This window comes from Helicoverpa armigera, chromosome 3 (assembly GCF_030705265.1).
Source record: "Helicoverpa armigera isolate CAAS_96S chromosome 3, ASM3070526v1, whole genome shotgun sequence".
Taxonomy (NCBI): Eukaryota; Metazoa; Arthropoda; class Insecta; order Lepidoptera; family Noctuidae; genus Helicoverpa; species Helicoverpa armigera.
The window spans coordinates 3,500,779-3,516,711 of NC_087122.1; the positions used below are offsets into that span (position 1 = coordinate 3,500,779).

The 15,933-nt window shown below is 36.7% G+C and overlaps 1 protein-coding gene and 1 long non-coding RNA gene across 4 annotated transcripts; both read right to left on the bottom strand.

Annotated features, from left to right (window-relative positions):
- Positions 1-4,748: 4,748 nt before the first annotated feature.
- Positions 4,749-10,793, bottom strand: LOC135119290 (uncharacterized). 3 transcript variants are annotated; one of them, XR_010278124.1, is made up of 2 exons: positions 10,333-10,793; positions 4,749-5,427 (listed from the first exon to the last, which is right to left on the bottom strand). It is a non-coding gene; the product is annotated as an uncharacterized LOC135119290 (long non-coding RNA). The 3 variants fall into 3 exon arrangements; XR_010278126.1 differs by having other exon boundaries at positions 6,942-10,793; XR_010278125.1 differs by having other exon boundaries at positions 6,906-10,793.
- Positions 10,794-13,321: 2,528 nt separating this feature from the next.
- Positions 13,322-15,591, bottom strand: LOC135119158 (uncharacterized). The gene is made up of 2 exons (XM_064042984.1): positions 14,931-15,591; positions 13,322-14,853 (listed from the first exon to the last, which is right to left on the bottom strand). The coding sequence occupies exons 1-2, from the start codon at positions 15,589-15,591 to the stop codon at positions 13,322-13,324; spliced, it is 2,193 nt and encodes a 730-aa protein (XP_063899054.1).
- Positions 15,592-15,933: the final 342 nt, after the last annotated feature.

Sequence of the window (15,933 nt, forward strand, 5' to 3'; positions counted from 1 at the left end):
ATAATGAATATTCATGATATTCATGAAGAAAGTCGCAAATCTAAAATTTACTTAACACTTGCCTACACGTTTTCTGTATGGTGCAAACGCAGTTGAGTCCAAAAGAAAACGGGAACTATATTTTTTGTCACCAAAATTTATATTTGTCATCAAGTTGTATCACCTAATAAATAGATCTATCGCCACGAAATATTTTCGTTCTCAGATAAACAAAGAGTGTTCCCAGGTATGAATTACCAAATTATTGTTAATATAATGTGTAAAGTATGAGATGGATTACCAATAAAATTGTAGTGCATTACATGAATATAAACTTCTTTCTTATAATAATAGTTTTATTACTTAAATAATAGCTTGGTGCTCAAAATGGTAGATCTGTCACCAAATAAATCGATTAATCGATCCCTGACTGCGACTCCTTTTTATTTGTTATTTTGTCACCAATACAGTAGTTACATTTTATTTCGTTCAGTTATTAAAATAATGTCGTTACCTATTTAATACATCAGTTTATAATTTTAATAAAAATATGTTCAAAGGGAAGAGGAAGGGAAGGGAGACAAATTGGCGCGCTTTCGGGCCTCAACGAATGGGTTGTAGGTTGGTTGTAGATTTTTAACAATAAATATTGATTATTTTGACTTTGATTAAGTGTTTTATTTACTATTCAGCTAGAAATTTAATTTAAATATATTTATACTACCTGTGGAAACTAAAGCCCTTGGGGGAAGCACATGGCCAGTTAAGTAGTAGACTCTTTTGGTTGAAAGGATGATGACGACCACCCTACATTTTTAGACCTTTATGAAATTTTCTAGTGATATAATATATGATTTATTGGTGATCTCTTTAAATTAGTTTGCTTAAATACTATTAGGAGAAACCTATTATAATACATACAAAATCATTTATTTGGTACTTGACCCCATATCTCCATGATTTTCGGTAATTTATTGTGGAATTGATTTTATATTGTTTGGTGACTACATTTGGTGACAAATCTACTATTTTGAGGGCAAACCCTATTATTTAAGAAACACAAAATGAATTAAATTGGTGACAGCTTAAATCATACCCAAAGAAAACTACAATTCGAAGCAAAGTTACCAAAGTCGATCCCTGCAACTAGTAAAATGTAATTGAAATATCCTAATTTCTAAATAAGCCCAAATCTGCTGTTGAAACATAACTAACAAAATATTTAGAAACGTTTGTAAACCTGCAGGCTCATATTTATTTGTTGCCTCAATAGAACAAGAACTATATCCACGAAAACAGCATCCATTATCCTAATTAAATTAAACTAAATGAACATTAACTCATAGTACACAACTGGACACTAAAGCCTGAGCAACTAATGATAGTAATTCACGTGAAGGACAGTCGCTGCACGGAGCTAAGAGTTAAGATTGCCCTTACTTGTTAGATTTAACTACTGCATGTACTGTTAAGTTTAACTGTTTGACCTTTCGATGTTCTTTTTGACCTGTAGTGGTTTTGGAGTCAGGAAATGGTTGTGTAGTAGAAAAATTCTAAATGATGGCTGAGCTCATTTTATACTTTATTTATACAACGCGACACTTGAAATCTTTGTATCTATATTATTGTTGCACTTGCGCAGACTTCCCTGCTTTTCTTGAAAAGCATTGAAAGATCCTATTTTAATATTTTTGCCTATTTTTATCGTCCCATGACTAAAAATGTAAAGGAGGTCTTAAATAACTTATTGACGATTGCCCGTAGATAAGTACATCAAACACATAAACTGCAAGTATTATTGAGAATATTACAGTTGTAGAATATTGTAATTAATTTTAGACCAATCTCGAAAGGAATCCAATTACGCACAACTGCATCAGGTAGGTACATGAACATTCCTGTCGAAATAATAATTAAGCAATTCCTTATCTCTCGGCCTCATCTCTTACCGACCAGTTAAGAAGACCTCTAACCCCAAGCCAACTGTAGTAGTTACAGAGATCGTTCTAAATTGGTGTCTATTAAACAATGTATTGTAATAATTTCATCAATTGATCAATAAATCACTCAGAGTAAGTACTCTTGTTATGTATTCTTATTCTTAATATGCTTTTTTCTTACGTACCTACTTAAGATTTCGTAAATATGTCGAGTGCTTTAATGTTTCTTATGAAGTTAGTACTTCACGGTTACCTTATTATAATTTCGTGTATTATTATAACCATTGTTAAGTTAGTAAATTTAACGAAAAAGATTTTATGAAAACTGAAACAATAAGTAGCCGCTACTGTGTACATTGCATTATACCACAAAGCAGCAAGAATTTCTAGACTAAATTATTCACGTAGTAATGTACCAACCTTTATTGAAAAGTATTTTCAATAATAAACCTTTCTTTGCCATACTACCATATTGACATAAAACAATTATAAAAACCAAAGGCGCAAACAACAAAAAAATCGCATTAATCTAAATCAAAAACAATACTACAATTAAATTACAACATGCTATTCCAAATTGAAATTGGTTCACTCCCATAACCTTACAAGGCTGGCCCACGAATTATGCGGAAATCCTTCAACTTGTGCGTACGCAAGCGTGATTCTAGATCACTTATCGAATTCCACACGTCGGGTCATATCGTCTCTGCGCGTGAGTGTGTCACGTTCAATTATTTGGAACACGGTTCCTATGAAATGCTTTAGATATTCGTGAAGGGGTTGGTCAAGGTTGATCATTGGCTCCTGTAAGGAAAACTCTATTGTAAGTACAAAGTTGAAGTGAAAGAAAGCCAGACCAAGACTATGGTTTTGATTGATGTTCCTACTAGGAGTTACTTCTATCTTAAAGAAATGGGTTTAGGTAAAAATCTATTAATGTTTTTTGTGTGAATTGCTCCGCGGACCCAGATATCCCATAGCTTTCTTGGATAAGCGGGTTTTCTACTAATGAAATAATTTGCGGAATAAGAGTATACCTCGCGATATGTAAAAGTCAAATACACTCTTTTGCAAAAAAAGCGGGCACCTATGTGAAATCTTAGTTTAACGAAACTCTTAACATTGACATCAAACATCAGCATTGACCATTTAGAGCAGGTGAAAATTTTATCAAATACGCGTAGTTATTCAAAAATGTTTTGATCGAATAGAAAGGTACATTACTCATTAAGTTAAACTGCATTATCAGTTTTCTGAAAATCTCTTCAAAAACTTTTCAAAACGCGGACGAACTTTCTACCAGGAATTATTCCATAACAAGGTTCCACCAATTTCTTAGCAATTGTACAAAATTCAAATTTGGAATACACTCTCACGCATGCTCGGCTAGCCCTATGGATGCTAGCAACATACTCCTGTCATTAAAACACTTTGAAATACACGTAAAGTCCTTAAAACCAAGATTTTGCATAGGTGCCCGTTTTTTTTGCAAAAGAGTTTATTTCTAAGCAATAATTACTCCTACATAAGTGTAAAATAAAAGTCCTCTAAACTGCAGACATTCCGACTGCGAACGTTCATTCACTAAGCGCGAGGTCATAAAACAAAGCATTTTCTTAAAGCATACTCCAAATTACTGCTTCAATTCTCTTTGCAAACGACCTTATTAAGTATCTCAGTGCTACTTGAGCACAACAGTGCTGCAAAGAATAGTTTGAACTACCTTTGTAATGCTACACAAATTATGAAGGCATTATGGATTAGCTCAAAAAATATACACATTATTAGTCAGTTTATTTTAGGTAAATTAACAATCAATAGCGTAACAAATTAAGAATCTAGTGAAATCAGTAACTTTGACTTATTGTTTTGACAGCAAAAAAATCTAAAAATATATTTTTTTAATCTTCAATAATTGAAATAGGTTTTCCTTAGAATAATTGAAAATTAGTTTTATTTATATTTTCTCATATATTCACACTTTTCATAAATACGTAATTGCAGTAAAAATGGCACATTCAAGACTTTTTGTATAAACTATGACGCAGAAATCAGTCCCCAATTACAATGCAGACTAAATCGTAGTTTGAAACTAGTTTACTATAATTATGCATTTTATATCTATTTATCATAATTATGTCCAGTACCAGGCGTCACTAAGACCTAATTCCGAGGAATTATTCATACATTATAATCGTTGAAAACGGCCTTGCAACGACCTCTACGTCAGAACGGAAACTTTTTCATACTATCACCAACGCTTTACACAAAGATATATTTGCAGCTACATTTTTTAATCTACAGCATACTGTGTAAGAAGGAAGTTGAATTTCAGCAGCAAATTAACTTTGTATTGTTCTTGTGTTTGACAAAGTTATTTTTGCGGTTAATTTTAGTGTTATATTTAGATTTTAATGAAGGTTTGACCGAAATAAACGGCATCATAACTTGGTGTTACAATACCTGCAGATTAGGTGTTCAAATATGGATCATAAGAAGTGGAATATAGAGCAGATATTGTTCCTTAACCTTTTTTAATCGATAAAAAAACTTTGTGACGGTCAAGTGTGTTTAAGGGTCACTGTCTCATGCGCATATCCGCATTTTTACCAAAATACAAGTCGCTACGAAAATAATTTAAAATAAATGTGAGTTATAATTTTTAAGATAAAAGAAAATGTGGTCAACAAATTATTTTTTCAATTAAATAGAATAATGCGCTGCTTCTTTGCAAAATCTAAAAGGCAGGAAATAAATGAAAATACTTTCATAAAATATATTGATTTGGATATTGTATTTGTTCGGGATTCTTGTGTGTGTTTCAATGAATTTGCTTTATTATTTTTCCAGTAACTAGTGCGTTTATTTTTTATACATGTAGGTACAGGTTTTACAAAAATTGTAGGGAAGAAAAAATGTGAGTGACATTTAAGACGTCACTGTCAAAAGTCGGTAAATGCAGGCTTTCTGATTGGCGACACCGCTCGATAAAACAGAGCGGCGCCAGCCACGGTCGAAAACATCGTGCGTGCTATCGCCGCTGCACTAGATGGCGCTGATTGTAGACATACTCCCGGCCTTGGAAGCACCAGCTTCCAACGAAGTTACTGTGGTTGTAGTAGTGGACAGAGTTTTGGGTACGTCCTCTTGATAATTCCGGTCGCCGTCTTGATGACTGCTACACGAGAGAGGCCATCTCGACCTGGGAACGTCTCTTGCACTCGTCCAAGTTGCCATTTCAGGGGTGGAAGGTGATCTTCTTTTATTAGGACCAGTGTGTTCGGAAGTAATGTGTCTTGGTTAGATTGCCACTTGGTCCTCTTCTGAAGCTCAGAAATATATTCCGTAGCCCACCGACGCCAGAAGTTTTGTCGCATCTGTTCTATGCGATCATATCGTGGAAGGCGATGTGTGGCTGTCATCGTCAGGTCTTTCTTGTCAGCAGGCGCAGTAAGTGGCCGGCCAATCAAAAAATGAGCTGGACTTAACGGGAGCAAATCTGTCGGATCTGTGGACATAGGAGATATAGGACGGGAGTTCAGGACAGCCTCAATTTGTGCTAGTACTGTGCTCAACTCCTCGTACGTTAGATGTGCATTGCCTACAATACGACGCAAGTGATATTTGCAAGACTTGACTCCTGCCTCCCACAAACCACCAAAATGAGGCGAGTATGGCGGAATAAAAGAAAATTCTATTGAGTTATCGGATGTATAATTCAAAATGTCTGACTCATTGGTATCTAAAAATTTTGAGAATTCCTTTAAAGCTCCGACAAATGTTTTACCATTATCAGAAAAATCTGCATAGGTTTGCCACGTCTGGAAATAAAGCGTTTCAAAGCCAATAAATATGCCTCACTAGTCAGACTCGTGACTAACTCCAAATGTATAGCGCGAGTGGCAAAGCATACAAACAGACAGATATAACACTTTGTCAATTTTGCCCTCTACCTGCGCGATTCAGCATGAGCAATGGCCCGGCATAATCGACACCACAACGTAAGAATGGATATCCTGGCACAAGCCGTTCATTAGGTAAGTTACCCATTTGTATTTTCATTGGCGTAGCTCGCATTCGTGTGCACCTTACACACTTGTGTACAACTTGTTTTGCTAAATTGCGTCCCTTTAAAGGCCACCATGTTTCTCTAACAGTTGCTAAAAGCAACTGCGGCCCAGCGTGTAATAATACCTTGTGCTGATGTTCAAAAATAAGTCTAGTAAATAGGTGTCTGCTACACAACAACAATGGATGTTTTTTGTCATAGGAAAACGAGTCAGAGTTCACAAGTCTTCCTCCTACTCTAATTAAATTATGTTCGTCCATAAATATATTTAAACCAGAAATACTACGTGAACATTTAAACTGACGTTTATTTTTTAAACTATCATAAATTTCTGGAAAAGATTGTTGTTGTGCGATTTGAGTTAAAACTCTCGTTGCATTATTCAATTCGTTTACAGATAAACAACCTGTGAAACGCTGTGCACCTGCCTTTAGTTTACGAATATTATGTGTGAAACGAAGAATGTATGCTACCACACGGCGCAAGCGATTAAAACTTGAGAATCTGTGAAACAAAAAATCATCTGAATTTATCTGAACTAGTGCAGTAGATTTAACTGGTTTTAATTCTGGCAATTCATCACAATTAATGTCATAACAGCGCATGTTTTGATCCCATTCCGAATTGTCAACTTGTAAAAATGCGGGTCCGTGCCACCACATGTCGCACGACTTAAGTAAATCTAGGTGCATTCCGCGTGATAACATGTCAGCCGGGTTTTGTTTACCTGCGACGTGAAACCATTGTTTGTCACCAGTGAGCTCATTTATTTCTACAATGCGATTTTGTACAAATGGTTTCAATAAATTAGGCGACATTTTAAGCCATCCTAATACTACCGTGGAGTCTGACCAAAATAGACATTATCAAAGTTTAATCTTAATGATTTCTCGATTTTTAAACAATCTTGCACCCACTAATGCACCACATAATTCTAAGCGCGGTATGCTAACCGGTTTCACCGGGGCGACTCGACTCTTCGCGCATAACAAATGTACTGTTATTATATTATTATCTGTAACACTGCGTATATATGCACAAGCTCCGTACGCACACTGTGAAGCATCACAAAAAACATGTAATTCTATTACAGTTGTATTTTGTCCTATTACATGACGTGGAATGTGAATATACTGTAAATTATGAAATTTATTAATGAAGTTTTGCCAATCTGATAAAATAGACTTAGGCACCGGTTCATCCCAGTCTAATTTAGCTAACCACAGTTTTTGTAGTATGATTTTAGCAGTAATAACCGTTGGTGCAAGTAAACCTAATGGATCATATGTTTGTGCGATAGTTGAAAGAATGATTCGTTTAGTAACATGAGATTCATCTTGATTATATTTAGTGTCAAAGTATAATTCGTCAGAAGAATAAAACCATCCCATTCCCAATGTTTTAGTGTGACAGTTTTCACCGAATGATAAATCCTTAAAAGCGGATACGTTTGATTGTGTAACTGGTGAATTAAATACCCACTTTCTCAGATGAAAACATCCAGATTCTAGTACTTTAGAAACACTGTTGCAAATCTCTAATAATGTTTCTTGATCATCGTGGCCAGTGACGAGATCATCTACAAAAATGTCGTCATTAATGACTTGTGCGATGACGTCATCATTGCATTCCAACGCGAGTTGCTTCAAACACCTCATACTAAGATAAGGTGCGGACGCAGTTCCATATGTTACTGTGTTAAGTTGGTACACACCGAGAGGATCAGATGGATTCTCTCTCCAAAGAATTAATTGTAAATTTCTTTGGTCTTCTTGTATTTTTACCTGCCGAAACATCTTCTCAATATCAGAAGATGCTACGTATCTGAATTGTCTGAATCGAAGCAAAATAGAAAACAAGTCATTGTGTAACGCAGGTCCTGTGTGTTGGATGTCATTTAATGATTTACCTGACGTTGACTTTGCACTTCCGTCAAACACCACTCTTAACTTCGTAGTAGAACTGTGTTCTCGGTAAACACCGTGATGTGGTAAAAAATAACAAATTTTATTATAATCAGAAATGCGACTCATGTGTCCCAAGCTTAAATACTCATTTATAAAATCAATATACATTTTTCTATAGGCCGGTGCGCTTCTTAGTAATTTGCGTTCGAGTGCAAGAAACCGGTTCTCGGCCATAGTAAATGTATCGCCGAGTACATCAGCTGACTCGCTTAGCGGTATGCGCACAGAAAAACGACCCTTATCTACGCGTAAAGTAGTGTCTTTAAATAATTTTTCGCATGCGATTTCTTCCTTAGTGAATTTATTACTACTAATAGGAATCTCTTCAAGTTCCCAAAAACGTTTGAGATCAGAATCTAATGTACTATGTGTGAAATTGCACTGAGTCTGTTTAATGCGTGAAACTCTTTTGTGTACAATACCAGATATGATCCATCCAAATTTTGTGTTTTGTAAGTATGGACCATTAGGCAATCTTACTAAACCCTCACTGAGCAGATCCCAGAACCTGTCCGCCCCGATCAACAAATGTATTTCACCGGAAGAACAGAATTCAGGATCGGCCAGTTGAATGTTGTCAGGTATTTCTATGTCACCTTTTGTACTCAGTGTCGGTAAGTGTGATGAAATACAAGACAAAACTAAACAGTTAAAGCGTGTGTTAAATGAATTTACTTTGGATCGCAATTGAATGCTACAAGAATTTGTGGATTGAGTGACAGTATTACCTACCCCTCTCACTTGAACAGTGGACTGTATCAATGGAATATTAAGTTTTTTACACAATGTTTCTGCAATGAAACAATGCTGACTTCCGTTATCCAGAAGAGCACGTGCTGTGTGATATACGTTATGCTCGTCCGCCACTTCCACTAAAGCAGTTGACAATAATACCGGGTTTTGATAATAGTGTGTATTGATATTATTATCTTCTGTGTAAAGCGTGTGTGTTTTATGAGAAGTGGTGTGAGCTAACTGCGTGTGTGCGTCACTTGTACTAGGTTCAGGGTGAGACTTTTGTGTGATATGCGCCACTGCTGATGATGTACAAGTGTTTACTGAAGGGTCGTGAATTAATGTGTTATGCTTCTTATTACAATGCTTGCACGGTCCGAACCAACATTCGTTAACTGCGTGACCTATGCGTAAACAATTAACACATAAACCTTTTTCTTCAATGATACGTAGTTTATCCCGAAGCGATAAATTAAGGAACTCTTCACATGAATAAATGGGATGATTGGAACCACACATATTACATTTGTAACGTTTTGAATTGTTTGACCTTTTGCTATCCTTTTGTGTTGCAACATAACTGTGTGATTTTACTGATAACGACTTCTTTGTGTGAGTATTATTATTATTGTTGTCTATCGTGGCTGGCTTATTCTGCGAAGGCTTCACAGTTTCTAGAAAATCAGCTCGATCTTTCAGAAATGTTAATAAATCTGACAGCAACATTTTTTTATCGACAGAACTGTTCGTGGAATTACTTTTATGAAGTTCCCACTCACGCTCAGTTGACGAATCTAGTTTTGAAACTATTATGTGAATAATTAATGTATCCCATGTATCAGTGGGTTCTCCTAAAGTTTTAAGTGCACGAATATTACGTAACATTGTGTCAATTAATTTACGGATTTGAGCAGCTGATTCTTTAGACATTGACTGCGCTGAAAATATTGCCTTCACATGATTATGAACTAATAGACGGTTATTATTGTATCTGTTTTCTAAAAGACCCCAAGCTACTAAATAATTATCAGCTGAAAACTCCAGCGACTTAATGACTTGTAGGGCGTTGCCCGTAAGGACGGAACGTAAGTAATGAAATTTCTGCACATTTTCTAAATTATTACTGTTGTGAATAATAGACATATAAGTATCTCGAAATTCGAGCCATTGGTCATACGAACCATCGAAGGTTGGTAAAGAAATAGTTGGTAGTTTTACACCGTTAATGCGACTTTGACTTTGTGATTGACTCTGAACGGATTGACTACTGGAATCTTTAAGAACACATTTACATTTAGCCACAATAGCATAATATTGGTCTTGAAACGCTTCTCTCTCCTGTAATTCTTTATCTAATTGACACTCTGACACAGCCACATCTATCTCGTCTTGAATTTCAGAAAATGTATCAAACAAGATTTTATCTCTTTGATAACGCTCCTCCAATTCTAACTTCTGAGTTGCTGTTAAGTTTGACTCGTCCAAAGATTGCACATATTTGAGAAACAATGTGAACTTTCTTTTAACTACACCTCGTTTTTTCACTAAATCACGAATAAGATCTTCACTACTTTCTATATCTAGGGACTGCCCCTTTTCAGTCATATTGGTGATTTACAGGAGAAAGGAATCAAGTACTTACAGTTTTAACTGCAATGTCGTGCTCGTGGCAATGTGGCCGCTGCACATGTGGCTGCGAAGACTGGAATTTGCACAATAATGACGATGTTAGCACAAATTGAGTAGCGGTTTGGGAAAGGAAAGGATTGATTGACCTGACCGTGACTGCCAATGCTGATTCTGCTGAAGATCCGGGTCTGAAGGTCCAATTTTGTTCGGGATTCTTGTGTGTGTTTCAATGAATTTGCTTTATTATTTTTCCAGTAACTAGTGCGTTTATTTTTTATACATGTAGGTACAGGTTTTACAAAAATTGTAGGGAAGAAAAAATGTGAGTGACATTTAAGACGTCACTGTCAAAAGTCGGTAAATGCAGGCTTTCTGATTGGCGACACCGCTCGATAAAACAGAGCGGCGCCAGCCACGGTCGAAAACATCGTGCGTGCTATCGCCGCTGCACTAGATGGCGCTGATTGTAGACAGTATTTTATGAAGTAAATTGGTAAAAAATAATATGCACTATTATATTATCGCGTTCAAGTTCCAATTATTAATACAGAAATAAGTAAAAAATGTTTTGTATTTAAAAAAAAAACTATATCAATTTATTGCACCGTACAGTAATAAAAAAAACTGAAAGTCGAGCACGTCATTGCTTTATCTTATTTTACAATCGATCCAGCCTTGGTTGCAAAGGTCTTGCAAGAATTTACGTCTAGATTATGTCACGTCAAACAAACCCTAGTTGCCTGGTATATTACCTGCCTAATAATAGTTATCTAGACATGCCCAAGTTGGTATGGTTGCCGACATTATGCTACAATGTAGGCACTTTTATCTGAAATCTTAAGTATGTTGTATTGTGGGTTGTAATTATCACATAGTGGTTAGGTTATTTGATTTGCCGAGTTTTACGATGAAATCAGTGTATTCTAGTTAAGTTATTCATCTTCTTCTTTCATGTCGATGACATGTCATATATTGCGACTACAGTATGTCAGCCCAATATACCACCACAGCGAAAGCACGGCCGAGTTAAGTCATTGAAGTTCTCAAAAACAACTTAAGTTCCACAGCAATTTTAAATACGATGTTACTAATATCCTATGTATATTTTCTACTTCAGCAAAGAGAAAAATAAGTCTTGGCACAATGATTTTGCATGTGATTCGGATACTTTAGAATTTATCTAGATTGGATACCTATGCCTACTCTGCTATACCGAAACTTGTATTATTATATAGTGACTTATCTGGTAGGAAAGTTTTTAAAGGGAGCGTGTGAAGCTCTGACCTTTACAGAGTAAATTGCTCAAGTTTTCTGACATCTCATATCAGTTGGAAACTACACGGAAGTGCTACCATAATACCATATAAATTGAGGTAAAAAAAATCTTTAAAAACAAGCTTTTATTTAAATGCGCTAAAAAGAAAAAAATAAACTTTTACTGTAACTTTACTGTCAACTTATAACGACATTTCAAATTTAACATATTTGACACAATTAATATGTTTTAAAAGCTTGTCGCGAGATTTAAGTACTCGTATTTACTTTCTTAGTAAAATCGCGACAAGCTTTTAAAACATATTAATTGTGTCAAATATGTTAAATTTGAAATGTCGTTATAAGTTGACAGTAAAGTTACAGTAAAAGTTTATTTTTTTCTTTTTAGCGCATTTAAATAAAAGCTTGTTTTTAAAGATTTTTTTTACCTCAATTTATTTTATACTTTTTAGTTTTCACCTGGTAAGTTCCTAAGTCTGTTCATCTCATTCAACGCATCATTATTGCAAGGTCGTTTGCCAGTTAATTTTGAACAGTCCAACTCTTCAATAAGTAGCCCTTCTAATGATTTCACCCTACTTAAGGCCACATATGCTTGACCAGCGGCAAAGAGCTTCGAGCCCAAGTATACAACGGCATGGTCAACGGTACTACCCTGCATTTTGTGTACCGTACAAGCCCAACATAATACAATTGGTAACATTCTCCTTTCTGCAGTGCCGCGACTAAATTTTGCTGGAAATTGCACAGTCTTGGGTTGAATGAGATGAACACCATCTTTACCGAAGTCTATACGGACGGAAGGTATGTCAGTATCATACATTTGAGCTCTCCGGAAGCAAGGCCATAATATTTCCGTTATGTATCCGATTGCACCATTCACAAGACCCTTTGATGTATCTACATTGTAGCGTAACATTACCTTGGCCCCAACAAATATTTCTAGCTCCTTAGGGAGCCCCCCAGTCTTATTTATATCAGATGGTATAATATTATTTAAATCCACGTTGTCATTATTTCTAGTACTATCTACTAGACTATCCTGTGCTCTTATTCTGTTGACAGTTATACCTTGAGCCCGGAAATGTTGGAGAACACTTTTGTTATGGTCATGCACTTGTTGGTTAGTGGGATAAATTCGTAGGGCCTTTCCAATTGCAAATTCACCTGTCGGTTCTTTGTTTAATCGATTCATTAAAATAGCAAAATGATCAGACTGAAGTTCACCAATTCTTAAGGCGTTTAAAAGGTCTTTAAAAGTTGTGCTACCTTGTTGTCGCATATTTTCGGTTAATTCAATTAACGAGAAAGAGCGCCATAAGTGTGTTGCTGGGATAAACCTAGCGGGTTGATCAAACACTTGATTTCCTCTCACAGGAGGTAACTGCATTAAGTCCCCAAACACACAAATATTTATACCACCAAAGAGGAATTCGTTGTTTTTGAGTTGTCTAAGTCGGGAATCTACCATACATAGCATTTCATATGGAACCATAGAGATTTCATCTATAAATAAAAATTCTATGTGTTGCCACTGTTGTCGCATCAACCGCAAGTAGTTGCCAGTAAGAATAGGCATTTGCACTATTCTACCATCCTTTTGTACAGGCAATTTTAGAGTAGAATGTAATGTAGATCCTCTCACTAAACGTGCTGCTACTCCTGTAAGTGCACAAACTTTAACAACTTGCTTGCCGTAACACCGATTTACTTGATTTTTTAATAAATTAAAGAGTAGTAGTAGAGTAGTTGTTGTAGTACATAACTCCCAGCGATTTACTTGAGGCAATTAGAACTCCGGCTTTGTGGCTCGTAAACATTGTTGCCAAAGCTTCTTTTAAGGTTAAACCAAAATCTTGACTTCTGTTTACTGAATCTCGCAAACATCCGACTAAATCAGTTTCCTCGTCAAATTCTATTTTAAAAAAACGCCCAAACATCATAAAACTCTCCTTTATGACTCTAAAGTGGCGTATTTCTAAATAGCCTGTCGCATCAATAGAAGGTACGAGAGGGTTATCTACTGATAGCTGTTTGATTTTGGCGTATAATGCGTCACCCTCGAGCATATTTGTATTAAGTATATTGTTGGTCCATAAATGAGGCATGAGTATGGCTGCTCTTGTAATATTTGCCAAAACCATAGCAAAGCATTGGCGGCCTGTATAATTTGCATTGAAAACTTGCTTGTTATCTTGATTCCAAGAAGCTCGTAGAATACGCATTGAATCCGTAATCATGGTGTAAGCATTATTAGCGTTGGTTGTTTCTGCCATATCAGACACAGGCTCCAACAATTCTTGATTATTTTGAGCATTTTCATCACAATTATGTTGAGTTACTCGTAACAGATCTTCTTGTAATATTTGTGCACTGTTATCTATTATAACGTCATGATATAGGGGATTATTATTTATGAGCCACCTCAAAGCTTCGTATACACGTGAACGGGATATATTATACTCTCGTGATACATTTAAATTTTCTAAATGTTCTGTAATGACAACCATGCCTATCCCGTCAGTAGATCTAGGTAAAATGTTAGGCAGTGTTTCAGTAACTTCAAATATGTCTTGTGCAAATAATACAGCCTGCCCCCTAAACCCATATTGCCCAAATAGACCATCATATTTAACAATTTTAACAAATGGTATAATTCTTGATAATAAGCGCTGTTCGGGTTGAGTTAGTTGCTTAATTATATCAGGCACTTCACCAGGGTCTAAATTATTCCAGTAAGCTTTAGCTGGGCCGCATGTTTTTTTTTTGCTTGTTAGGTGGTTTTTACAACGATGACACAGCAATATCGTTCCTTTATTTGTCAATTCTGCAGGTAAGTACGAAGAGGCACTTACATTTACATTACAATTTGTGACTTGATTTGGATAACACCTTTTAGTACAAATCTCGCACACCCGATCACAGAATATATTTATAGTTTTGTTAAAAGTTTCTATTTGTGCCTTTTCTGATGTTCGTACTTGAGAGCTATGCTCTCGTAAAGCCGTCAAACGAACCTCTCGCTGATAAGGAGTTTCGCATGCTCTAACTTGAGCGCTATGCTCACGTAAAGCGCTTAAGCGATCCTCTCGCTGATCAGGAGTTTCGCATGCTCTAACTTGAGCGCTATACTCACGTAAAGCGCTTAAGCGATCCTCTCGCTGATCAGGAGTTTCGCATGCTCTAGCAGCGCTATGCTCACGTAAAGCGCTTAAGCGATCCTCTCGCTGATCAGGAGTTTCGCATGCTCTAACAGGCGCTATGCTCACGTAAAGCGCTTAAGCGATCCTCTCGCTGATCAGGAGTTTCGCATGCTCTAACAGGCGCTATGCTCACGTAAAGCGCTTAAGCGATCCTCTCGCTGATCAGGAGTTTCGCATGCTCTAACTTGAGCGCTATGCTCACGTAAAGCGCTTAAGCGATCCTCTCGCTGATCAGGAGTTTCGCATGCTCTAACTTGAGCGCTATGCTCACGTAAAGCGCTTAAGCGATCCTCTCGCTGATCAGGAGTTTCGCATGCTCTAACTTGAGCGCTATGCTCACGTAAAGCGCTTAAGCGATCCTCTCGCTGATCAGGAGTTTCGCATGCTCTAACTTGAGCGCTATGCTCACGTAAAGCGCTTAAGCGATCCTCTCGCTGATAAGGAGTTTCATTTGCTCTTATTCGAGAGTCATACTCTCGTAAAGATCTTAATCGAATCTCACGTTGTTCAACTGATTCTGTAGCTCGAACCTCGTATGTATGTTGCCGATTTTTAGCAATACGTGCATCGTGTTCTTTCTTTGTTTCTGATGCTCTTAACCGTTGCATGCGTTCCTTGGCCTTATCAAGTTTTAACTGCCGTTGAGTAAGTATTTTGTTTTTGTCCTGCTTACGCCTTTTGCTCAATCGTTGGCGTTTCTCTTCATCACTTTCATTGGCAAGTTTTTGTTGCCGTTTTAATTTATTTTTCTCTAGCCTTCTCTTTCTTTGTGTAGATGTTTCAGATTTTCCCATATTGTTCCCACGAGAATCGAAGAAATATTCGTCGACCCCTCCAGAGCTCCGTGTAGAAGGGTAAGAGCTAATATACAACAGGGTTCGCCCCGGTGCCCTGAGGTGGTACGTTCACGACATCATGTTACACCCTGATGCCACTCAGTCCTCGGCACGGCCTCACCTTGACTTGGGTGTTTAGAGTAATGCGCCACTTATTTCAGCTAGAAGCTTACTTGTGCCTGACGAAACGCAGTTCCGGGTTTAATTTTGGAGTTGTCCTTCTCCTAGACAGGTTGCAAACCAATGCTGATGACGCCTATCTCGCCAAAAGAATATTAAACGGTTCATGCTACAACCCTA